This window comes from Antennarius striatus, chromosome 1, assembly GCF_040054535.1.
Source record: "Antennarius striatus isolate MH-2024 chromosome 1, ASM4005453v1, whole genome shotgun sequence".
NCBI classification, from domain to species: Eukaryota; Metazoa; Chordata; class Actinopteri; order Lophiiformes; family Antennariidae; genus Antennarius; species Antennarius striatus.
The window spans coordinates 5,616,291-5,641,869 of NC_090776.1; the positions used below are offsets into that span (position 1 = coordinate 5,616,291).

The 25,579-nt window shown below is 42.5% G+C and overlaps 1 protein-coding gene across 1 annotated transcript in view; it reads left to right on the plus strand.

The window, feature by feature from the left end:
• si:ch211-186j3.6 (neural-cadherin) overlaps window positions 1-25,579 on the plus strand; it is a 593,489-nt gene that overhangs the window by 83,639 nt on the left and 484,271 nt on the right. The window contains exon 2 of the mRNA XM_068311636.1: window positions 22,771-22,968. Within this exon, the coding sequence (XP_068167737.1) occupies window positions 22,771-22,968 (198 nt within the window). The remainder of the gene's footprint in view (window positions 1-22,770; window positions 22,969-25,579) is intronic.

Consider the following 25,579-nt stretch of genomic DNA (forward strand, 5'->3'; position numbering starts at 1 on the left):
CACTGCACAGGATCAGATGGAAAATTACCTTTGAAAGTGTAACAAAATGTCCATAATAATTAAAAGCAAACATTAGGAAATGAAAGAAGTAAAAGGGTTTGTGCTGAAAGAGGAAAATTTTAAAAGTAGTGGTAAAAAACAGTGTCATATTAATCTCAGCACATTCACTTAAAAGACAGCTAATGGATGAGCAACCCACACTAATTGGCTACTGCCGCAATTTACCTACCTTTATTGGATGAAGACTTTTTACAGAAAAAGAAGCCTTATTGTTTGTTCCCCTTTAAGCTATACAGGGGAACAAACAATATAATAATGCCCACAAATGCCTACAGAAAGAACTGGTGTATAGGCAAAGTGTCGCAACAGTTCAGTTCAGTTCATACACATGTCCTTAATCACAGTGACGTGTGGTGAGGTTCATGGCTGGTTAGGCACTGACTTCATCATAATTAGATTTACAAAAATATGAACCTACAATGTAGCTTATTCACCATTTAATTAGCAAGAGGTAATTTTTAAAGTCTCAGAGCAGAATTATTTACACATACAAACTAACACACAATTAGCAAATTTGATAAAAACAAAACAAAACATTGTTATTTCCTATATGTTTGCTTATATGTTATGTTTACTTATAAATGAAGTCCATGTGCCGCTCCTTCTGAACAAAAGCATAAAAAAAATAGATAAGTATAACCATTCAATTTATTTCTTCCATTTTTCTTTTTTTTTCTTTCATGATGGCAGGTGAGGCTGTGCCTCACCAGCTTCCACTGACTGCACGTCACTGCTTAACCCTTGGGGATTTGGATTTTGCACACAATCATAAAAAAAAAAAAACGAACTATCAAAAACAGATGAGAGATATAAGTAACTATAGAGGGAGAAACACATTTACATAATTACTCAAGGAGTTTCATTGATATTATTGGGTCTAATCGAGAAATTACGGTTTACAACATAATTGTTAAGTGGGTGTTTTGATGGCTATGTAAATCACTTTATTAAAAGCTAACAAAAACGATAAAACAAGTAAAGGAAAGCTAACGTATTTGAGTCACACACTTAACGAACCTCTGGTGGTAGATATAGGCTGATTTAAAAATAAATTTTCATGCATAGCTATTGTTTATTTTATCAAAGAAGAACTCTTGTTTATAATTCTAACACTAGGTGTAGCCCATCACATTTAAGTTGTTGGGCATGAATGCACATTTTAACATTTCGTTTTCAGACAAAACCATCAATAAAGTAGATCTAATTTTGTTTGAGATATATCACAACAACATCTAGATGTTTTCAATATGTTCTGCCCACAGATGTGGTTGACAGATGAGAAAAGTCTTCAGTTGACCATCTCATTATGTTTAATTGAGAGTGGTGCCATTTAAAAAAGTAATTTCAAAAACCATTTGATATCAATCGCAACAGGAAAACTTGTGGTTCAAATAAAATTTATATAAGACATGTTATGGGTGTTGCTCAGCTGCTTTAAGCACATTTTTTGTTTTTTAAGTTATGATGCATTATAGAAGAACATCTCTTATATAACTTCAGTTGGGTTGAATTTATCATATTAGAAACACCTTTGTGAGTGTGTACCATATTGTATTTTTTTACTGAAAACACTCAAATTCAAAGGTTGTGGTTGATGTCCTCCGGAAGTCAGGTTTTAGACTGACTGTGTCACCACAACCAAGGAGATTGTGTATTCACCAACATGTTTTGGGTTGTTTGTTTGCAGAATTACACATAACACAACTTATTTGATTTTGTTCAGCATGACAGAATTTTGAATGGTAAGATTCAAAATTAACTTAATGTAGCCGCAAGAGGGCACAAGTGAGTGTCTTATCGTGCCGGTCCCAAGCGCAGGTAAATACAGAGGGTTGTGTCAGGAAGGGGATCTGACATAAAACTTTTGCCAAATCAAAAATGCGAATCAAATCTATGACTTCCATACCGGATCAGACGAGGCCCGGGTTACAACGACCGCTTTCAGTGCTGTTCACCTACAGGTTGCAAGTACAAATTGGACTACTATTGGTCGAAGAAGGAGAGGAGGAAACTGTGTTTGTAGGAAGGGAGAAAAGAGGAACGCCAAGAGAATAGGACTGAGAATAGGGATGTTGAATGTTGGAACTATGAGAGGAAAAGGTAGAGAGTTGGTTGACATGTTGAAGAGGAGGAAGGTAGACATACTGTGTGACATACTGAAGCTAAAAAACGGAGATGTGATGTTCAGTGTTGTTAGTGGGTATGCTCCACAGGTAGGATGTGAGAAATTCTGGTTGAACTTTGACGAAGTGATGCAGAGCATACCTAGAAGTGAGAGAGTTGTCATTGGTGCAGACTTCACTGGACATGTTGGTGGAGGAAACAGAGGTGACGAAGAGGTGATGGGCAGGCTTGGTATCCAGGAGAGGAATGCAGAAGGACAGATGGTGGTTGATTTTGCAAAAAGGATGAAAATGGCTATAGTGAATACTTTCTTCCAGAAGAGGCAGGGACATAGGGTGACCTATAAGAATGGAAGTAGGAGCACACTGATAGACTACATCTTGTAATCTACGTTAAATCTGTTTGCCAGTCACATTTCAGTGGTTCAACTGCATGCTGGACTTGCACTAGGAGGTAGTATGACTAAGCCACTGTGGCTCAGTGTAAAATAATTGAGTAAGCCACAAAAAGCCACATTCTGTGTCCAAGACAGCAGCTTGCTGTAATATCAAGTAAAACTTACAAGTAAACATTGAGTAATACCAAGAATCAAATTTATTAAAATCAAAGTATCTAAGTCAAAGTTAAAATGTCTCGTAGTCCAAGTAAAACTTACAAGTAAACATTGAGTAATATTTTGTATGATTGTATCTTCACATAGTGAATGCAAGTTTTCAATTGTTGGGGGTGCAAAACCACGCTTGTCATAGGGGTGAGTGGGGGGGGAATAACCCCCCACAGGGGGTTCCTGGGGGGCCCCCCCGGGAATTTTTTTAGAAAATGGGGTTGTTTTCCTGCATTCTGGTGCATTCTGAGGGCAAAATCTTCTGTTCAGTTTACCTACAAACATACACTAAAGTCAACAGTTCAAGCTTAACTATCTGTATTTCTATCCTATTTTATGCAGGGATAAATGTGAGATTCAACAATTGAAAACTTGCATTCACTATGTGAAGATAAGGTCATACAAAATATTACTCAATGTTTACTTGTAAGTTTTACTTGGAATAGAATACAGGTAGTCGTCGACTTACGACCACGATTGGGCCCGACAGATCGGTCGTAACTCGACTTGGTCGTAAATCGACTCTTAAGTAAAAATTAAATCCAGCAGCGCTGGTTCTTGGCTGGGGGTCATCCGGATCGTCAGCTGGGGCAGCGTGTGGGTTGGTGGGAGCAGGAGACGATCTCTTCATAATCATTGTGAGCTTTGTCTGAATTGTTCGTTTCTTTTTCTCCTCATAAATTTCACAATATGGACGGAAAGCGTCGTTTGCCATCCGTTCAATCCTTGCAAATGTTTCTATGTTCTATGTCCATGTCTTCAAAGTGTGCACGGAGTTTATTTAACAGGGAAAAGCCTTCTGACAAGCCTTTGGTGGTGAACATTTTTTCTGTTTCCTCCTCTTCTTTCTCTGCTTCTCTTCGCTCTTCTTCTTCCACTCTTTCTTCTTCCAGCGCGATCAGTTCTTCATACAGCGCGATCATTCGTAAGTTGTCCAAGGAGAGGTTTTTTGCCAGTTTCACTATTTTCTCCCGAATCTGATCAAGTTCTTCGTCACTTTCAAATCCAGCAGAAGAGTTCACGTAACGCTTGACAGTTTTTCCATACGCCATTCATACATTTCTCCGTCACAGCCTCCTAAGCAGCCCAGCCCATCAGTAGTGGGCTGGGCTACTGATCTCACGGTGTGACTGAACAGCGTGTGTGCGCTGTGGTGACTGAAGAGAGCGCGGGAGTCTCAGAGCGTGAGTACTGTGGCTGGAGGGAATGCCCGCGTTACCCGGACATTGTGGTCGTAAAGTCGGTCGGCCGTAAGTTGCATAGGTCGTAAGTCGACGACTACCTGTACATTTTAACTTTGACTTAGACAACAACATTGGTATGCCATAGTTTAGTTTAGTTTTTTAATTAATTCGAAAATATGATTTTTCATTTCAATTTAAAAAGGCATAAAAAATAGCAAGTGAGGTGAATACACATTTACATGCATCGCTGGTTATTCCTGCCGGTCATAGAGATCAAAAGTCTAAAACTATAAAAAAGTATTGATAATATCTTTCATTTACCTTCTGATCGGTCTGTCACTCCTACCCCCTCTCAGCATTCACCATTTGTTGTCAGAATTTTAACGCAAAATCTACTATAAAACACTCTATTCTCATTTTCTTTCAATCGATTGTCCTCGCCTTGTCGTACACCAATTCGCGGGTTTAGCTTGTAAAAACTTTTTGTTTTCATTGGACGAGAGGAGGTCATGACCCGAGTGCATATTTAATGATCGGGAGCGTTTGGGTCACTTTGGCTATTTCCGTCAGCATGCTTCGGCTAAATCGAGCAGGCTGCAGTTTCCTCTGCTCAGAGTGAGTTTGAGCACTAATGAGCGGCGCTAGTGGAAATAGCTGTGCTAGCGAGCAGCGCTAACGGAAATGGCGGCGCTAGCGGAAATGGCGGCGCTAGCGAGCGGCGCTAGCCAGCGAAAAAGTATTAAGTTTTAGCCTTTTTTCCGTAAAAATAAGAACGCCACTGTGGCTACACAGTCTAAAAAGCTTGTAGCCAATCTGGAATTTACTTTGCCTATGGCGAAGTGGCGAATGGCTAGCGCAAGCCCAGGCATGGAAGTGAAATGAAATTCTTGTACAGTTAGCATTGACATCCAGTTATTAACATTTCTCTGGTTTCTACTGTTCATCACTGAGGTCATAGGGTATTTTGAAAAAAAAGGCCTGTGTCCCATTATTCTCATGATTTCAATTATTCCCTTTTTAAAGCAGCGTCTTTAAAAGTGAATAACATTCACTAAAAATCTCCAAGTAACTGACAGTCTAAGCTTTTCATAATTATCCAAGAACAGAACCAGCCATTTCTAAACTGTATCTATGGCACAGATGTACTTTCATGGATAAATAGCCCTGTGGAAGAAAAAGAAGAAAAACAACCGCACCGTTAAACATGGATTGTGTATGCCTTGATGTACTATTCTCACAAATGAAAGTGGAGATTGCAAGATATCATTAATCATATGTTTCTCAATTGTGTGTCTGTGTGTGTCAGTAAGGCATGGGATTAGAACTCAATATCTTCTTGTCTACAAGCCGAAAGGTTGATTGGAAGTCCATATTGCTAAGCTAGGAACAATGATTGAAGATTAAATGGCATTTTGTCTCTGACAGTGTCCTAAAATATCCTCTCAGCCAGCCATTAAATCCACTTTCCAGGGATTGAAAGAGGAAGAATAGATGTTTGTCAATGCAATCCAAACAAATAGTAGTGTAGTAATTTATGAGTCTCGATAAATCAGCACATGAACATTTGGGAATTTTGAATGTACCAGAGGATGACAACAATTATTATTCATTTATATATGTATTATATAAAGGAGGAAAATTGAATTTGTGTTGTATAATATGTCACTGGTGTTTAGAGTTTTTTTGCATGTTTCCAGCTAAACATCCCTCATTTTAATCCTGCAATCAATGTTATTATTTTAGTCACAAACACTGGTAAACCAATTAGTGTAGTTGTCATTATCATCACAGTTGCCGTTGTAATTGAACTAGTTTTCATCATCGCTCCAGTCAACTATTACTAACATTACCAGCAGCACAATTATCATTTATCATAATTGTCACTGAAGTCCTCATCATTGTCATACATTCTGTTACATAAAGTCTGTCTTTTTGGCACCTTCTCATTTTTCTGAATTTTATCCCTACTCCCACCCGTCTCCCATTCTCAGCTCACAAATCCCTTTATTAGATCAAATCCCTGGAATCCTGGGAGCTGCAATATAACCAAGGAATGACTAAATCCCAGAAGGTCCCATAGAATGTTCACTACCTGTTGAATATTGTTATTGTTGAGTACATGATATGGGATGGGTAAGATATGGGATTTGCTCCATAAAAAAGTTCCAAGAGTATTTGACTGTTAATTTGAAATTAATGTTTTTAAACACTTGACTATCATATTAATAATGGGATTTTTTCATACTTACAACAAAATATTTTTTCCTTGAGATTAGATAGGTGGGTATTTAAATTAATTCACACAAAGTATTTTTTTTTACAGTTTTACACTGTGTAACATTTTTATACTTCCATGCTAATTTGTTATTATTATTATTATTATTATTAGTAGTAGTAGTAGTAGTAGTAGTAGTAGTAGCAGTAGTAGTAGTAGTAGTAGTAGTATGGGGCAGCATGTTGGAATAGTGGGTAGCCCTGTCGCCGCAGAGCAAGGCGGTTCCGGGTTTGAGTCTCACTCTGCGGCGGTTGCATGTTCTCTCCAGGTTCTCCGTCTTCCTCCCACCTCCAAAAACATGCACTACAGGTTAATTGGCCGGTCCCAAACTGTGTTTGTCGGAAGCTCTGTGTGGCTCCCGGGTGAACTGGCATCGCGCCCTAAGTGTTCTCCACCGCACACCACAAGCCAGCTGTGGTTGTTCTCCAGCACCCCGCAACAACGGATGAAAGCGGTTCAGAAAATGGGTGGATTATTAATAATAATATTATTATTGTAGAATATGGACAGGGTTCAATTAGGGATCCGGACACTAAGAATAGATTCCGGCCAGAGAATCCTTATATCAGCTTTATTCTGAGCAACAGGTATGTGTGTGTGTGTGTGTGTGTGTGTGTGTGTGTGTGTGTGTGTGTGTGTGTGTGTGTGTGTGTGTGTGTGTGTGTGTGTGTGTGTGTGTGTGGTCTAAACAGAAACATAAAGAGATAATACAATGACTATAACATTCATATAAAACTAACAGTAACATTTGTGATAAAGATGTAAAACAATAGCATTACTGTACCTATAAACACATTAAAGATGTAAACAATGCAGTAAAACCCAATAAACAGTACATGCACAACGTGCATGCACAGTTACATATAAACACAAAGAGAGCCTAACTGTAATTACACACGTTACAAGGCACGAACAACAGCATTAAACTGTACCAACTAGTCACACAGGCCCACACAGAGAAACTACTTATGGTTAACACACATACACTGAAAGATCTCGATTGTACGTAATTATATGTAACTGTAGAAATGAACTTACTCAGTGTCCATAAAACGCACACAAAACTAAGAACGAGAGTTCTCCGTGTCTGCTTTCATCATCTCCGAGCATGAACACACTAACAGCGCGTTGCATCCGCTGTTCACGTGATGGGGCGTTCAAGCGCATCTTGTAAATACTAGCGCTGAGCGAATAGGCTTTCACACAATTATTATTATTGTGTGGCACAGTGTATAGCGGTGTCGTCTCAAAGCAAGACGGTTCAACTTTTCAGTTCCACTCAATATATATATATACGGATATATGTTCTCCCCATGTCCCCGTGGGTTTTCTCTGGGTTCTTCGGCTTCCTGTTAGTGTGCGTGAATGGTTTGTCTTTCAAGTGGCTTTCAGTGTATTGATGTTGTGCTGGGAGTGTCCCCTGCCTCATATCTGCAAGTCAGCTGGGTTAGGCTCTAGCAGTCCCCGCGACCTGCCTATTGCGGAACAAGCATTAAACAATGAATGGATGAATTATTATTATTATTGATGGCTAGATTGCTGCAGGCTACTATGTATGTTTTGTATGCTGTACAAAAAAAATAAACATGTTAAAATTATCAAATATGAAAACTGAGGTAGCCATGATCATTGGGAAAGAAAGATGTATTTATCTATTATTTAAATTCTAAAAGTAAGTTGTACCTAATTGGCAAATATCTCATTGTAGTCTTCAACATATAATAGAACCGTATTGAAGCTAGACACTGAAGCGACCGATCAATTTATATGTGTGGTTCTAAATTGAAAACCAGAGAAACATCACCTCAAATCCCAAGTGCACAAATTTTCTGCATGGTTTCAGACTACAACAATAAATTAGACTTTAGGTAAAGAAAAATGTCCCGTTAAACTGGGGAAATATTCACTAAGTTTATGGATTTTGTGGTTGAAAAACTTCTAGATGAAAGAGTAGGATTATTATTATTAATACTTATTATTATCAATTCATTATTAATGGACAGGATGCAGAGTCACAGGTTGCACAAGTGCACCTACCATAGCTTTAAGTGAACTGGCTGTCCCTTGAGTTCCATGAATTCTATAATTGTCATCAAGCAGTGTTTTAAATGGATGTGCTAACATACCCCCCAAAGTGTGATCCTTCCTAAGCCAGGCACATGCAGATGATGTTTATGTAGCCTCTAGAGAAGAGAGTATAATTATTTTTTTGTCAAATGGTCAGGCATTGACTTCAACACAAATGTGTTTTGCTCTATGGTGAACATAGGTGGAAGGATTGTCTTAAAAAAAAGAAACATCTCAGTGTACTTCAGACTCAGCAAAAACACACGCCAAGCAATGCTGTATGTGATGAGGAGTACACAGTATTTCTAGGAAAGGCCAAGCAACCACTCTACATGTAAACAGTAAAACAGGGTCGACAGCTCTACCAGTCAGGACCTAACCATCCATCAACATCAAAAGGACACTCTTAACAGGGACGGCAGTGGCTCAGTGGTAGAGCGCGCGGTAGAACGAGTCGTCCTATTGTAACAGGATTGTTCATGTGTTTGAAGTACGTCAAAATTATTTTGTATTATACTTAATCTATGCAAGGCTCTATGCAATTTTCCCTCGGGTGTAATATCGCCCTCTGGTGGCAGGTGGGGTCTATATAAGTGACAGGAAACTAGCAGCGCGTCCTCTTGCGCTGCTGCATTTCCTGTTATGGTAGGCTACAAACAGCTCCGCGATTTTTGTTATATTGAGCTAAAAAATGCTAATTTCACTCAAATAAAAGTACATGTTGAGTTATATGAATGTTGTGGGCATGTTTTGCGACTGTCACTGGGTCGAAGTGTGTGCAGTTTTCTCTTCTGCCCTAGTGTGACAAGTTGCAGGATTCAGCATGGATTTGTACAATAATAATGGTGCAGCCCATTGAAATTTACTGTTTTTTTTCGTTCTGATGTTTAGTGAGCTGTGCTACTTGAGCCATACATAGTCACCACCAACCAACTGTGTTGTTGTTGATCAACAGGTATGTTGTAAAGGGAAATATTTTTAACATGAAAGAAAAAAAACATATCTAAGAGCCTTTGCATTAAGCTGAGAAGTTATTATATTAATTCATTGTAAACATACAAAAAAAGGGTTGATAGTTATATTTGTCATAATTACCATAATAATAATAATGATGATGATATATATACTCCCGCCCAAAAACACTCCCGCCCAAAAACACGCGGAGTGTGAGCTGACAGTGGAAGGTGTCAGCTCACACTCCAGAGCACTAGCGAGGCGCCCTTGAGCGAGGCACCCTTGAGCGAGGCGCCCTTGAGCAAGGCGCCGCCCCCTTTACAAGTTACTCATGAGGGGCTCACTATGAAGGAGCTGCCCACCACTCTTACCTCCCCTTGCATGCCTACAGGCCCCCTTGTGTGTGGGTGCATGTGCGACACGGGCCTGTACTCACTAATATGTATGCATGCGTTTGAACTAAAGACTAACTAGAGTGTGCCTTCTTAATTTCCCTTCGGGTATCTAATCAGTCAGTCATCTTCAGATTAACACCACCTTATCCGCCGCAGCAGGTCACGGGGAGCCGAAGCCTATCTCGGCGGCATAGGGCGTGAGGCGGGGGACACTCCGGGCACGACGCCAGTGCACCGCAAAGCCACACACAAAGACATACAACCATGCACACACACACTCATACCTACGGGCAATTTGGAACGGCCAATCAACCTGAAGGTGGGAGGAAGCCAGAGAACCCGGAGAGAACCCACGCAGACACGGTGAGAGCATGCAAACTCCTCACAGAGCGGGAGTCGAACCGTGTTGTGAGGCGACAGCACTAACCACTGCGCCACCGTGCCGCCCTACAGTAAGTATATAAAATAAAAAAAATTAAAACATTTAAAAACCCTCACCTCTGCAGTCTACTCAGATATTTTGAGAGAGGAGTGAGAGAAATATATGTCAAAGGGACATAAAATTGAAACAATTATTTGCATTGGAATTCTCTAGGATAAGTAGTGAATCATCATCCATTCATTCATCTTTTACTGCTTTTTCAGCTGTCGCGGGGAGCTGGAGCCTATCCCCGCTGGCTTAGGCGTGAGGCAGGGGAAACTCCGGGTGCGACGCTAGTGCACCACAGCAGTGAATCATCAAGTTGCTATCAACTATTTCAAAGTAGAAATCAACATAAATTAAACATTATAAGCAACTGAAGTTTATTAACAGAAGGAATGTCAACATCATCACCTCCAGGTGTGCACCAAATTTTTCTTAAATGACAGAAGTTGTCTGACATAGTCTAACCAACACAGTTGTTTGACATAGTCTGAAGCTTTAACACAAGATGGAACTGTCCAAAAGCAAAGCCAGTTTACTTCCCGTCTTCTGAATCTCATGTGTGTCTGTGATTTTCATTCTCTTAGTACTACTCAGCCTGTGTTTGTCTTTTTCCAACTTTTCAGCAACTTGTATGTGTTGAATTGGCAGCAGCCATCTGTCGGATTGGTTTCTCAGCTGAAAGGAGAACAAGTGCAAGACGAGAAACATGAAAGTGAATAATGTGATCAAGAGGCCACAGTTGTGAGGGGACACAGTCATTCCAAAACACTAAGATTTTTCTACAATATGGCGAAATAAAAGAAAGCAGTTTAAACAAAATAATCTAAATGGTGACAGATGTGTTTAAATAATGATAGAAAAAAAAAAGACTGATCACTGCTAAACACAAACTATCATCACCTACTATGAGGTGTGTTGCTCATTGCAGTGCATTCAAATGCAATTTTCATCATCCCATCAAAAGTGATCAGAGGTGATGAGTGTTTTGTCTTGTTCATTCATGTTGGTTTTTATTTAATGGATAGTATGCTATGGACTGCTACAACCATGATAGAATAGTTAATGTAAAAAAAACATATGTATAAAACATTGCCAACCTTAGAGAATAAGTACAAACATTCCTGAGCCAAACCCTCCCATGTTGCATCTGTAATCATAACTGGGGTTTTTTTCCCACATATTTCTCATGTTATAAAGGGCAATAAAGTGTGCCAGTCAGTGTTTGCTTTAATTATGGCCTTCACCTTTTACTTGAGCTTAGAGGTAGCTGTCATATAAGCTGGGAGTGCAATCAATTGTTCACCCCAGAGAACTGTATGTTTTATATTGTGAATGTTAAGGCTGGCTGGAGACTGTTGTGGACCCAAATTACAGGAGACAGGCAGATCAATATTCAGAAAGTTTATTATAACAGTGCAAAAACACAAAAAAACAGCTGCAGGTATCCAGCTTGTGGCAAGAGGCTGGAGCTCCAAGAAACAAAAGGCGATGGCACCAAAGATCAAGCCGGAATTATCTGATACTGTAGTTTTAGTCAAGACCAGCTTTATAGTGAGGTTTATGAGGTTTGATTGAAACTTGGTGTGCCTCATTGTCATGCCTCTTCCACACACCAACTCTGCAGGTCCTGGAAGGACAGGAAAAATAAAAGTGGAAAACACAAAAGCAGCACAAAGAGCACATAACATGCACTAGACAACTGAAACCATAACAGTGAAGGCCTACATTACCGGCCCAATTTGCTGTTTTTTAAGTGTTTGTGTTTGCATTTCTCTCTCTTTCTGTTTTTCGGATTTTTTGTCAACATGACTATCTTGTATTTAGACTTCAGGAATAAACGTGATTTTAAAAATCACATCAAATCTGTGTTTCTCTCTCAGAGTGTGTGTACATGGTGGGCGGTAGAGGTGAGAAAAGGAAGGTGACATACTGAGAGAGAACGATAGAGCAGAAAGTGTTAGGGGAATGAAAATCTGAAACCAACGAAAGAACAATATTGGTCGCTATGTTTATCTACTCTCTCTTTCTCTCTCTCACTTTGATCTGAGAAGAGGAAAGAGTGCGCATTTATTCACTTTTGTTTTTGCTTTTATATATATTTCCACACACTTTTGTGTACCATAAGTTAACCACGGTTACGTTTCTGGAGTTCGTGAGAGGGAGTGGGGGAGGTGTGTTTAGCGGTGGGAGAGCAGGTCGGATACAACAGCGTTAAAACAGGCTCTTACATGAACAAAGCAGTGGTATTTTTTCTCGATGAAGTTGAAAAAGTGCACCAGGTCGTTGTGAGCGGGGTGGTTATTAAGAATGCCTTCACCCCCGCCCTCCCCCTGACTGTCTCGGTTGAAACGGTGTGCGCCGTACCTCACCGACGAGGTCCTGGAGGAGGAGCTGTCGTGACATGGTTGACTCCTGAGTCCTATAAATATGTTCCCGGTCGGTAATACCAGTCAGGCATGTCACGCCTTCTATAGTCAGATTACGATGATCCCTTATCGGATCAATGAAGAGCTGAATATCACGCTCACGGTTATAATTGATTACTATTACACGATTTATGTCACCAGTGACAGCATGAAATATTTCCGGTTTGAGGGGGAGGACATCTCATCCGCCACTCACCAGAGGGAGAGGGTGAGTGAAGGCCGTTGGCTGCCATTAGACAGGTGGCGGCAACTGCTGGGGTCCTACGGCCGAGGCTGCTACGTAGCCAGCTGCTGTGGTTGCCGCGGAGCCAGTGGTTGTGGCTTCTTTCACGGCTGTGTCGGCCTCCGGTCCTGTGGTCCGGGCTCTGAGGCCGCGAGGTTTTGTGTCTCCGACTCCATTGCCTGCTGGGTCAAGAGCCTCGGAATAACACGCAGGATACAGGTTAAACAGCCGGTGGCTGCAGCCTCTGTGGTGGCATCCAGTGCTGGGGTCCTGATTTCACAATCACAGCCCTGTGAGGTTCCAAATCCATCCCCCGCTGAATCACCAGCCATCAACCCGGGGGTCACGAGTGACAGTACAAATGTTTAACTGTCGAATGCCACCAACCCGGAACACAGAGTAACATGTATAACACCACAAAGATGGATTTGGTGGAGGCTGAGGGGGCCAGAAACACAGATAGGGCTAGGCTCTCAGCTGGAGAAGGAGGAAAAGGATGATATTGTGCTAGACAAGTAATTATTAAAACTTAAACTCGCTATACTAATCCGGCAACGGGAAATTGTATTTTCACTCACACCATACAGAGAGGTGCTAGACATGCGTTATAGTGTATACATTGTATACAGGCCCCTGAAACAAACACATAACACACTTGGGGGCTGTAGGCATGCAAATAAGTATAGGGGAGGCAGAGTGATGGGTCGCAAGTACGGGGGGACGGTGCCTTGCTCAAGTCCGCCTCGGCAGTGACTGGGAGTTGAGCTAACACCTCTCAAGAGGGAGCCACCGCTGCCCCAAACCTCCGGGATACGATCCCAGCGGTTTACGATCTGTTCACCAGACAGGCGTGCACTAAGCTCCTAAAAGATAGCTCCAAAACGAAAAAAAAAACCTCTGACACAAGAATGAATAAAGCGAGGAAAATTGTTAAAGAAACACCTGAGACATCTTCTGCTAAGTATCTCTGAGAACGAAAATGACAACAGTTTGAAAGAAGCCATAAAAGAAAAATATGATTCACAAAAGATAAAAAAATCTTGCAAGACACTAACGGTTCCAGTGCCCAAGTAGAAAATTTCTTTCCTGACCTTAACATGTTTCTGGATAGCATCGGTGTTTCTTTAAAAAATCCAGAAGGAAGGGACCAATCAGTTTTTAGATTGAAGAAACTATCGACAAAAGTAAAATGCATGACTGTGCAGAACGATTAGTTGTTGTTTTTTATTTTGTCTGCTTTTTTTTTTTTTTAAAGTGTGCTCAAGTACTTTGAATGTGAATGGAGCAAGGGACATGGAGAAAAGAACCTCTGTTTATCCTTGCCCCGTGCCCCTTGGACCTGTCCCGGGCACCATGGCGGTGGCAGCCGCTGCCTCCTCTTGGTCTCTGGGTCTACGTGGTTCTCGACGCCCCCGATGGCTCTTAGTGATGCCTTCTGGATAGAGGTAAGATTGGGCCTAAAAAATCCAGCCCGACCTGAACCGAACCCGACAGTATTAAAGCCCAACCTGGCCCGAGCCCGGGATATTAAAGCCCGACCCAACCCGACCCGAACATAATTATTGACATTTTGAGCCCGACCCGGCCCGAATTTCGGGCTTGGATTTGGGCTTAAGATCTTACCTCTACTTTCAGTGTGTATACAATTGGAAAGTTAAAGTGACAGGAGAAAGTAATTGTTGACTTTTGTTGATCTTAAGCCCGAACTCGGGCGTAAGATCTACTTCTGGATGCTCCTGGCTGCCGGGGTTGGGGTACTTAGCTAACTTAGCCCTGCTGGGTGCTAGTAGCCTCTCTGGGCGTTGGTTTCCATCACACATGCATGTTGGTTCAAGGCTTACCAGCTTCTCATCCATCCATCCATTTTCTGCCGCTTTATCCACCATAGCGGGTCACGGGGAGCTGAAGCCTATCCCAGCTGTACCAGCTTCTATTGAGTCCAGTTATTGAGAACCATTGGGTCCCATCAGAACGAGATGAGTCTCTCTTCAGACATCACAATCTCATGCCCTTTATGTTCCATCTGCATTGTTTTCCTCTGGTGGCCTATTCTATACTATCAGGACCTCCATTAATCTGGTGTTTTATAAAATTGGTATTAAGATATCAGTTGTAAGACAGTTGAATCCTCTCTCACACCAACAGCATTTCCTGTCTATCCAATACCTGTGTCTCCTTTTGCTTCCCCCCTTGACTCACAGAGGCACAGCACTTCCCTCTCTGGCTCACAATAGGAAATTCTAAAAAAGACTGGCAACTTAGATCCCAGAGAGGACTGGTGACGGTCGAGACTGCAGACAATTCGGGAAAGGTTGCAAGTTAATGCCAGGCAATGTAGACTATAGGCTAACTGAAAAAAAAAAAAATCACATCCTGCCTGTTATTTCATATTGCTTATTTAATATTTGACAGGTTTGTGTCCTTGTGGGAGCCAAATTGTATTGTATTGTACAGTTTATTTGATCGCTGAACTCTGAATATTTTGCTATTTGATGTCAGCCGTTGCGTTAACTGCGAAAATGGCAATTGCTCAGTGGGTAGAGCGGGCCATCCAATGTTCCCAAGATCGGCTGTTCGATTCCCGCTCCCACCTCCGAGTGTGAGCTGACAGAGGGAGGTGTCAGCTCTCCTCCCGAGCACTGCCGAGACACACTTGAGGGAGGCGCCCTTGAGCAAGACGCTGTTCCCCCTACAAGCTACCCATTTGGGGCAAACCTGGTCAGAGCTGCCCTCCGCTCTACCTCCCACTGTGTTTAATTTGCATACTTACAGGCCCCCTTGTGTGTAGTTGTGTTTGGTTTAAGGGTTGTGAGAGAGTAATAACGTATGTTTCTTCTTCTTCTTCTACTGTTCACACTGGTGGGTCTAACACATGGTATTCTCATTGTCCTATTAGTAATACGATATTATAGAAGACGCTGTAAAAGTATTTGTTGATGCTCAACCAGAAGAGTGTCTGGATGAATGTACAAGGGATCAGCTTGCGGAGTATTTTGAAGCTGACGTTGGTGATCAGAGTTAAGGAGACAGTAATGGCAAATTTAGAAATCACGCTGTTTAAAATGAGAGTGTTTGGCATTGCTGAGTTTGTGCCTTTGTCTGCACATAGTGGGGGCTCAACTTGAGTAACTTTTTCTTAAACACTTTCATTTGAGTAGCATTTTCATGAGATGCTTATGTGATTAAGTGAATGGTTTTCAGTGTTGCCTTTGTAAAGCCGAGGGGATAGCCAAAAAACAATTTGGAGTATGTACAAGGCAAGAAGAAGAAGCTTTTTAATAATAATAATAGACCTTTATTGTCCCACAGTAGGGAAATTTGGTCCTCTGTCATCTCCGCCCCACATGATCGTGGCAGCGGGGGGGGGGGGGGGTGTCAAACATAAATAGTTAAATAATATACATACATACAGTATTAACATCTACTACATATGAAATTTACATATTCACATATTGGAAACATATTAACATATATCATATTATCTGAATGTACAGTTATATTCACACATCAAAAATATACACTACAGGCTGATGTTTACATTGTTCATCCAGAATTAGAACGTTTTGTTCTTTGAGTTTGGTGAGTTCTTAGAGTTCCCTGAGTTTTTGAGTTCTTTGAGTGGTCTGCTGGGAGGACTGCTGGTTGTACAGTCTGACAGCCGTGGGCAGGAAGGACCTGCGATAGCGTTCCCTACACGCATCTCGGGTGAAGCAACCTATCGCTGAAGGAGCTCTCCAGTGATCTCAGTGTGCCCTGTAGAGGGTGGGAGTGGTTCTTCATCATTGATGACAGCTCTCTTGTCATCCTCCTCTCCACCACCAACCCCACTGAGTCCAGGGAGCATCCTAGGACAGAACCTGCCCTCCAAATCAGCCTGTCCAGTCTCTTCCTGTCGGCTGCAGTGAGGCTGCTGCCCCAGCAGACCACCCCATGAAAAATAGCTGAGGCTACAACTGTGTCATAAAAGGTCTTTAGGAGCGACCCCCGCACTCCAAAAGACCTCAGCCTCCGGAGCAGATAGAGTCTGCTCTTACCCTTTTTATACAGAGAGTGAGTGTTGATACTCCAGTCCAGTTTATTGTTGAGGTGAACACCCAGGTACTTGTACGAGGACACCACCTCAATGTCCGTACCCTGGATATTCACCGGTGTAACCGGGCAGAGTGATCGCCTGCGGAAATCCACCACAAGCTCCTTGGTTTTACCCGCGTTGATCTGGAGGCGGTTGCGCTGGCACCAGTCCACAAAGTCCTGAGTCAGTTCTCTGTACTCTCTGTCGTCCCCATCGGTGATGAGGGTTGCAGATTCGTCAGAGAACTTCTGCAGATGACATGTGGGGGAGTTGTAGGAGAAGTCTGCAGTATACAGGGTGAACCGGAACGGAGCCAGAACCATTCCCTGTGGTGCCCCTGTGCTGCAGACAACTGTGTTCAACACACAGTCCCGGGTCCTCACGAACTGCAGGCGATTGGTCAAATAGTCCAATATCCAGTCCGTGAGGTGGTGGTCCAACCCAGTGATCTCCAGTTTGTCCCTCAACAGTGCTGGTTGTAGCGTATTGAAAGCACTGGAGAAATCTAAAAACATGATCCTCACAGTGCTCCCAGGCCTCTCCAAGTGGGACAGTGCTCGGTCTAGGAGGAAAATGACGGCGTCATCCACCCCGATGGCAGGCTGGTTAGCGAACTGGAGTGGGTCCAGTGATGGACTCACCAGGGGGCGGAGATGACAGAGGACCAAACGCTCCAGGGTCTTCATCAGGTGGGACGTTAGTGCCACCGGCCTGTAGCTGTTTAGGTCCTTGGGATGGGGGGTCTTGGGCACGGGAACCAAGCAGGATGTTTTCCACAGTTGTGGAACCCTTCCTAGCTTCAGGCTCATGTTAAACATGTGTCCAACAATCCCACACAGCTGGTCTGCGCAGGATTTCAGGAGCCTGGAGCTGATGCCGTCTGGACCCGCAGCCTTCCTCGTCTTTATCCTCCGGAGCTGGTTTCTCACCTGGGACTCAGTGAGGGACAGGGTGGAGCAGGGGGACTGTGTGCTGGGGGGTGTGGGTGAGGGGGGTGGGTTGAAGAGGTGAACTGTAGGGAGTGGCTGTAACATGACCTGAGCAGTGGGGGGTGGCCGTGAGCTGATTGTTGTAGAGGGGGACGAGGAGGAGCTGTGGTGGTGTTGGAGAGGGGCAGGGGTAGGGGGGAGGGGGAGGAGGTGGCTACAGCGTGGAGGGTTGGGCTGGGGGGGGGGGGGCGTGGATGTCTGATCGAATCTATTGAAAAATTTGTTGAGGTTATCTGCCCACTTCTGGTCCCCAGTGACCTGGCAGTCGGGTCCTTTATGGCCTGAGATGGTCTTCAGGCCCCTCCACACCTCGCTGATGTTGTTCTGCTGCAGCTGGTCCTCCATCTTCCTCCTGTACATGTTCTTCCCCTCTCTGATTTTCCTCCTCAGCTCCCTCTGGACAGCCTTCAGCTCGTCCTTGTTTCCAGACTTAAAGGCCCTTTTCTTCTCCTTAAGAAGGACCTTAATATCCGGGGTGATCCAGGGCTTGTTGTTGGGATAACACCGTACAGTCCTGGTGGGTACGGTGTTATCCACACAGAAGTTAATGTAGTCTGTGACGGTGTTTGTGAGACCGTCAATGTCCTCCCCATGAGAATCACAGAATAAATCCCACTCTGTTCTGTGGAAGCAGTCCTTCAAAGCGTCTTCAGCCTCGTCGGACCATCTCCTCACAGTGCGGGACACAGCTGGTTGCCTTTCCACAAGAGGCTTGTAGACGGGCAGGAGATGAACCAAATTGTGGTCCGCTCTTCCCAGGGGGGTGATGATATGTATGCCTCCTTGGTGTTGGCATAGCACAGGTCCAGTATTTTACTGTCTCTGGTGAAACAAGTAACATACTGGGTGAAGGTGGGCAGAGTGGAGGACGGGGGGGCGTGATTAAAGTCTCCAGAGATGAGGATGAGGGCCTGTGGGTGCTGTGTCTGCAGCCTGCTTGTTAGGGAGTGGAGGACGTCGCAGGCTGTGTTTGCGTCGGCAGAGGGGGGGACATACGCAGCTATCACAATGGCATGTGAGAACTCCCGCGACAGATAATACGGCCGCACGCCGACCGCCAACAATTCAATGTCCTGGCAGCAGTGCCGCTCCTTTACAGTGATGTGTCCAGGGTTACACCACTGATCATTCACGAACACTGCCAGCCCTCCTCCTTTCCTCTTTCCGCTCTTCCTCGTCCTGTCCGCCCGCACCAGATTGAACCCGTCCAGATGAACGGCCGTGTCTGGAATCGCCGCGCTCAGCCATGGCTCCGTGAACACCATGACGCTGCACTCGCGGAAGTCCCTCTGATGCCTGGTCACCGCCGCCAGCTCATCCATCTGTTGGGGAGAGATCGCACATTCCCCATGATGATGGATGGGAGGACAGGTCTGAATTTCCTCCTCCTGGCCCGGCGTGCAACTCCGGCACGTTTCCCCCGCTTCCTCCTCCTCAGCTCCCGGGGGATGTCGGGTTTCTCCTGGGGCAGCACAGGAGAGCCAACAGCTGATACCTACTATAAACAATAGGGCCCTGGCTGCGTATGGGGTCCACAGACACGGTCGTGACCAATGTAAAAAACAGCATGAAGACCAGCGCAAGTACAACAAACTTGGTCTCCATGGCACACTACTTAGTTACTTAAAATAAATTGAAAAAAAGAGGTAAGAAAAAACAGTTAAAAAGAGGAAACAAAGACCGGTGTGGGAGAACTGCCGTAATCAGTCGCCACTAGTGCAGCGCCATCTTGAAGAGGTGGATCCATCATCACAAGGTTGAAAATTGGGATTTACTTCCAGGAGATCAAGTACTTGTTTTGTCGCCTATTTTTCTTCTATTTTGGTCTGGTCGTTTTTTTGTGGTGAAGAAAGTGTCCAAACAGAACTATGTCATAGCAACTCCCAGTCATTTATCGTCATGTGAATTTGTTTTATATATGTGTATGTGTTTTATATGTGTGTGTGTGTGTGTGTGTGTGTGTGTGCACGTGTGTGATTTTATTTGCACCATTTTTTAAAGGAAATATTCAATTCAGTAAAGCAAGCTCAACAGTTTTTGTGAATGTTTATAACTTTCAATAAATTTTGCACTCTTTGTTCCTGATTTGTGTTCATTATTGGTTACTGAATGTAGCTTTATAATGAAAAAAATTTTTTTTTTAAAAACCACACACACGTTCCTTTGCCTCCCAAAAAATGAAAAATAAAATGGCTTTCCTTAATACAGTGGTACCTCTACTTACCAATTAATTGGTTCCAGAAGAAATTACGTAAGTGGAAAATTACATAAGTAGAGACGCGTTTTCCATGCAAATGCCCTAATCCGTTCCAAGCCCACAAAAAGTCCGACATAAATGTTTTATAAAGCATAAAAATGCATCAAAACATGTGACAAATGCATGTTGTGATTAGATTATTACACAATAAATGAGAGTTGTGCATAACGTAAAAAACAAAGAATAGAGTAAAGAATAATAATGACGGTCATTTAACTTTTAACAGCTGTCCCCATTGTTTTTTGCCCTCTTTGGTTCATGCGCTCCTATCTCCCAATGCCGCACAACAGAGTGAATTCTAGTCCTCCTTTTGAACTTCTCCAACATTTTCCGCAATGCCTTAAACTCCTTAAACTTCCTTTTGTTTTAATAACGTGTCGAATGTGGATTTCTGGCCATATTTGGCGAGATCAACCAAACGCATCCCTTTCTCATGCTCTTCTATTATCTCTTGCTTTGTTCGTATGGACAAAAAAACTATTTTCTTCGTCTTTTCTTTTCCTCTTTTCTCCGTCATTTTCTTGGGGTCCATAGCGAATACAAAGTTATTATATTTGCACAAAACTATCAGACTACCTCACGGGTCGAGTGCCAAATGCCGAACTCTCCACAAGCACCGTTCTAGCTCCACACATAGGTGGAGTGGCATCCCTCTTAGCCAATGGGATGCCAGGAAGATACGTAATAGGTAATAGCCAATGGCAGAGCAGCTATGAGAATGTAGCGTTCAGGTAACTGTGGGAAATTCGAGTATCACCCGATACTGTGTTTTTACATTACGTAAGTCGAAATTTATTTCGTAAGTAGAGGTCATATTTTCCTGCTGAGAAATTTCGGAAATAGAAAATTTCGTAAGTAGAGGTATCACTGTATTACAGAAATGGGAAAGGAGTCACTTTTCCGGATACTCCTTCTATGTTAGGATGCTTACCGCTGTATTCCATGAATGGGAATGAAAACACTCTTGTCAGTCTCAGCCTTCTTAAATTTTGGCAGAATGTTTCTCTACTTGTTGTCTAAAGTCTTTCCAAAAAAGGTGGCAAATTATACAAAGGCCTTAGAGTTATATGGGCAGGTAAAACACCATGTGTGGGTTCTGGGTTGGTGCACAAAACATTTGTTTATGAAAATTAAATTGTAATATTGTGGGAAAAATAGGTTGTAGGGAAAGAAAAGTGTTGTGTAGCCTTATTGATATTTGCAGGACCCACTGTTTGTTGGGCTTGAAACATAATGAGATACATTAGTCTGAGGAGTGGTAAAAGCACCTAGCTGTATACTTTACAGTGGTCCTTCATTAGCCACTAATCCAATGATAATCCTTATTTTTGTAGATATGTGTGCGCAGATGTGTCTCTGTAAAATGTATTTTGGGATAGTGCTCTATATATTAGTCCAGAGATTTATTATCTGAGTGTTTTAAATCTGTCTGGACCACAGGGAGTTAGCCTAAAGAGAAGATGCCAATCCACTGTAAAAAGCAGCGCTATGATTTTTGAATGACGTGGTTGGTTAATGTCACTCTTCTGTTTTCTTCGGATATTGATTTTCTTTTGATTCTTGGGATTCTCATATACAGTAAAGTCCCCTCACTACAATTCCTCTCTCGTGCCAGTGTCTGTTTTCTTCTGAATACTTCCATTTTCCGATTTTCACGTAATTGTTTCTACAACACCGCGGTGCACTGGCATCGTGCCCGGAGTGTCCCCCGCCTCACGCCCTATGCCGCCGAGATAGGCTCCGGCTCCCCGTGACCCGCTGCGGCAGATATAGCGGTGATAATCTGAAGATGACTGACTGACTGTTTCTACAACAGCCTCCTGTTCAACAGCCTCTGCATTTCACTTTTAACCCTGCTTTTATAATGCTCAATTGATAACTAGTAATCACTCGACTCAACTGTCTTGCTCATCTGTCTTGATTGCACCTTTCTATTCTGAAGATGCCTTTTTCTTCTGCTCCCCTCAAATTCTCTGCCTTCCACCCTTCACCTTCAGTTAAATAAATCCTAAATCCTGTTTTCTCTCATCTCATTTGCAATTAATTGAAATAAGCTACACAATCTGGATTTCATTCACTTCTAAATGTAGGACAGTTATAGGGAAACCTTTTTATTTTAATTAGTCGCTATTTTTTCAGGCAACTACCAAAATGGACAGAAATGAGAGCAATCGTCTGACTCCAGTACTAAAGAGCTTCTCTCCTCCCAGCTGCTCCCTGCAAACACCGCTGTGTAGCATTCTTTTTGTATCCCAAGTCCCTAATGACATCTCTGCCTATGTTTGCGAGTGTCAATACAATTATTATTTACTATAGGATCAGATAACAGCGCATTTACTTTAATTATCTGTGAAAGCGCAGAGATGGTCCTCTCTGTCAGGATGTACACGTCCTTTTTATCCAGCTTCTTGCTGGAAAAGAAATGATTACAGGTGAACAGGGTGCAATGAATAGGAATAGCTGTAAGGACAAATATCAGATGCCTTCAGCATTGTCAACCAGAGCTGTTTGTTAATGCTATCTATTATAAAGAGCAAGTAAATCTGAACAATGTGATTGAATTGCAAATATTAGAGATTCATGCTAGGATTTTACTTACATGTTTCCAGATTACTTCATTTATTATTTTATTATATAAAAATATAATTGTTAGATTTTGTCACCAGGATTACTCCTCTCTAAACTGCGTTTTTGTTGATGATTTGCCCTTCAGGTACAGAGTGGTACCTGATCCGAGTTGAGTTGACTGTGACAGATGTGAATGACAATGTCCCAGAATGGAGCATGGTTCCTGCTCCATACCTTGCTGTGGTTTCTCCTGATGCTGCTGCGGGCTCACTGGTCTACAAACTCTATGCTTTGGATGGAGATGAAGGCAACAATGGAGAAGTGGAATACTTCCTCTCTGATGGTAGGATATTTTGTTCTTTCATCCTGTGTGTGCTACTGTACATTCAACCACTACATTTTGGTGGGGATGGATGAGTCTGTAGTTTTTTGTGTAATTTCTCAGCATTTTGTTTATTGCTGCTGTACATTTAGACAGACTGAAGATTTCTCAGCCACTAAATACATGGAGCATGCAATACTACATACCCCTGATTGCTAATGATGAATGATTTGCTGTCAGGTGCTTAAATTGTGGAAACCTACTGAGAACTCTATGAGCCTCACTTTTAGTTCCATGATGGTCACATTGCCAGAGCTGGAGGATCACATTAAAAAAAAAAGCACACTTGTGCATTCCTCATGCACCACTGTTGTAATGCATCACACCATTTATTGTCATACACTGTTCATATATTTTTTACGAAGACCTTGGGCTCCTTGAAATGACTTTATCCTATTCTGAACTGATTAAAAGGACTGAGCATCGGTCCAAATCATATTACAGACATTTTTGTCAGATTGTATCTTGTTAATTTCAGTTTTTGGTGATTTTTGTTGTCTATTGCTACTTTTTTATTGTAATATTTGGGTGTTACATTAAAATGGAGACATTTAATATCCAAAGAGTAGGGGATGTTAATTCCATTATGAGTGGGGGTATGGTAGAGGTGTTTTGATGTATACCCCTATAATGAAGTCAACACCAGGGAGTTGACGGGAGCCATGTCACTCTACTGTAGAAAGGAGGACCTAGTGATTCTGTAGTCAGGTAGTCAGGCATTTACTCCTGGCTTATCACCTATAGACCCCCATTTCAGAATGTGGCCAATTCTGGTTTGGACTCATCTCCTGGTCAGCTCGCTGAGATGGTTAGGTTGATTGGAGCTAAGATTGGTGAATCTCATTAAAGCTATCTTATAGTTAGCTGCTGCTGACCGGAAGCCTGCAGTGAGCTCTTATGGGTGTCAGAATGTTTCTCATTCAGATCACTGTCATACCAGTGTCATTGATGCTTCTAAGTTGAACTTGGTGTTGCAATCAGATGTCAATGTTCTACCTTATTTTAGGGAGAATAGCTTGGATAAGTACTTTCTTTTAGAGTGGGAGGAGTTGATGCGGAATTTCTCTGAAAAACAATGTTACACTGGAACAAAAATGCTTTGCTGAGGTTCCAGGTAGACTCATGGGCAAAGCTAGGGTTGTTACCTAAGTGTGGCTTTGTAGCAACCCTAAGGTTAAAGACGTCAATATTGGTTCTGGAGTTCTCAGATGCCAATTTGGGAATGTTGTACACTCTGATCTACCGTTGGCTGATTTTCATGCAGTGTTGCATCTAGCTGGAGAACGACCTTTAGGTTACTGGATTAGGTTCAACAAAGCAGCCGGAATGCAAGAACAATGCCTTTTAGTAAAGGTGAACCTACTACTGATCTGAGTTGTCATGTAGTCATCAAGTACGACAGATTGTGTGGATGGGTATTTCACACCTGACGTTAGGGTCACATCAGCTCATCCCAGCTCTAGTGATTAGAGTCTTACTTTGGACAGTTTTGGGTCTACTGGAGCAGACACTGTCTAGTAATGTTCAGCTAGGTGGCAGTTCACCTCAGACTAGTGTTAAGAGACAGACTGTAATGTCTGTGGCAGCACTGACCACAGCACTATTGCACACTGCTGGATGGACAAGTTATGTTTCAGATATGATATGTTACTCACCAGGACATATTGGTGCAAACTAAGCAACCAGCATCTATTCAGTCATCTAATACGTATCGGGTCCCGCACACCTAGGTAGTGACAGATTGATGGAGGGCAATGTGGACCTAAGGGGGTTTTCCTCCATTCATCATGATGATATTCACAAGCGGCTGCATGTGACTCCACCTCACCAGATGAAATATTTTTTTCAGAAAAGCATAAGAATAGGCAAAAGTGATAGTTTGTCTTTTAGTGCTGTGGACAACGTTGAGATTCAGGGAATGTTAGAATATTATTTCTCTGAGTGCAGACATTGTACCTCTGTTGAGGGTGGCCAGAGTTGTACGTGGGGATTTAGTATTCTCTACAAACATTGAATTTCATCGAGTATAGTGGCAAGCAAAATGAGCAGGTGGGTATTTCTGATCTGAAAGTCAGACTGTTTGACTCTGACTACCTTGTCCCAGTTCTGATTGTTGATGGACAGGTGGATGAGATGATTGTGAGCACTAACCTGCTTAAACCAGTCATCAAGAAGTTTGCTAGTGAGGCCTATTGGCGTATCCTGAGTAAACCTGAGTCATCACAATAGCAAGAGGTGAGTGTGTTTATTTGTTTTCTCATGTGGTGGGGGTTTCGTTTTTCTTAAGGACAGGAGACAGTGTAAAATACAAGATATTTATTTGTCAATTCAAATCATGTTTAGGTTGAGCAGCAGTACAATAATATCATCAATAGGTTGAGTATGACTCCAATAACATCATCGATGATATTGACAGACAGACAGGTTCAGCAAACAGACAAGTTCAACAAATACTTATCTAAGCATGGTGAGAGCTCTGGGGACGATGAAAAAGTCCTCCGGTGTGTTGTTGCAGAGTACATTGGGTAGATGAAAACTTCAAATACCAACTAGGAAATGGATCACATATCTT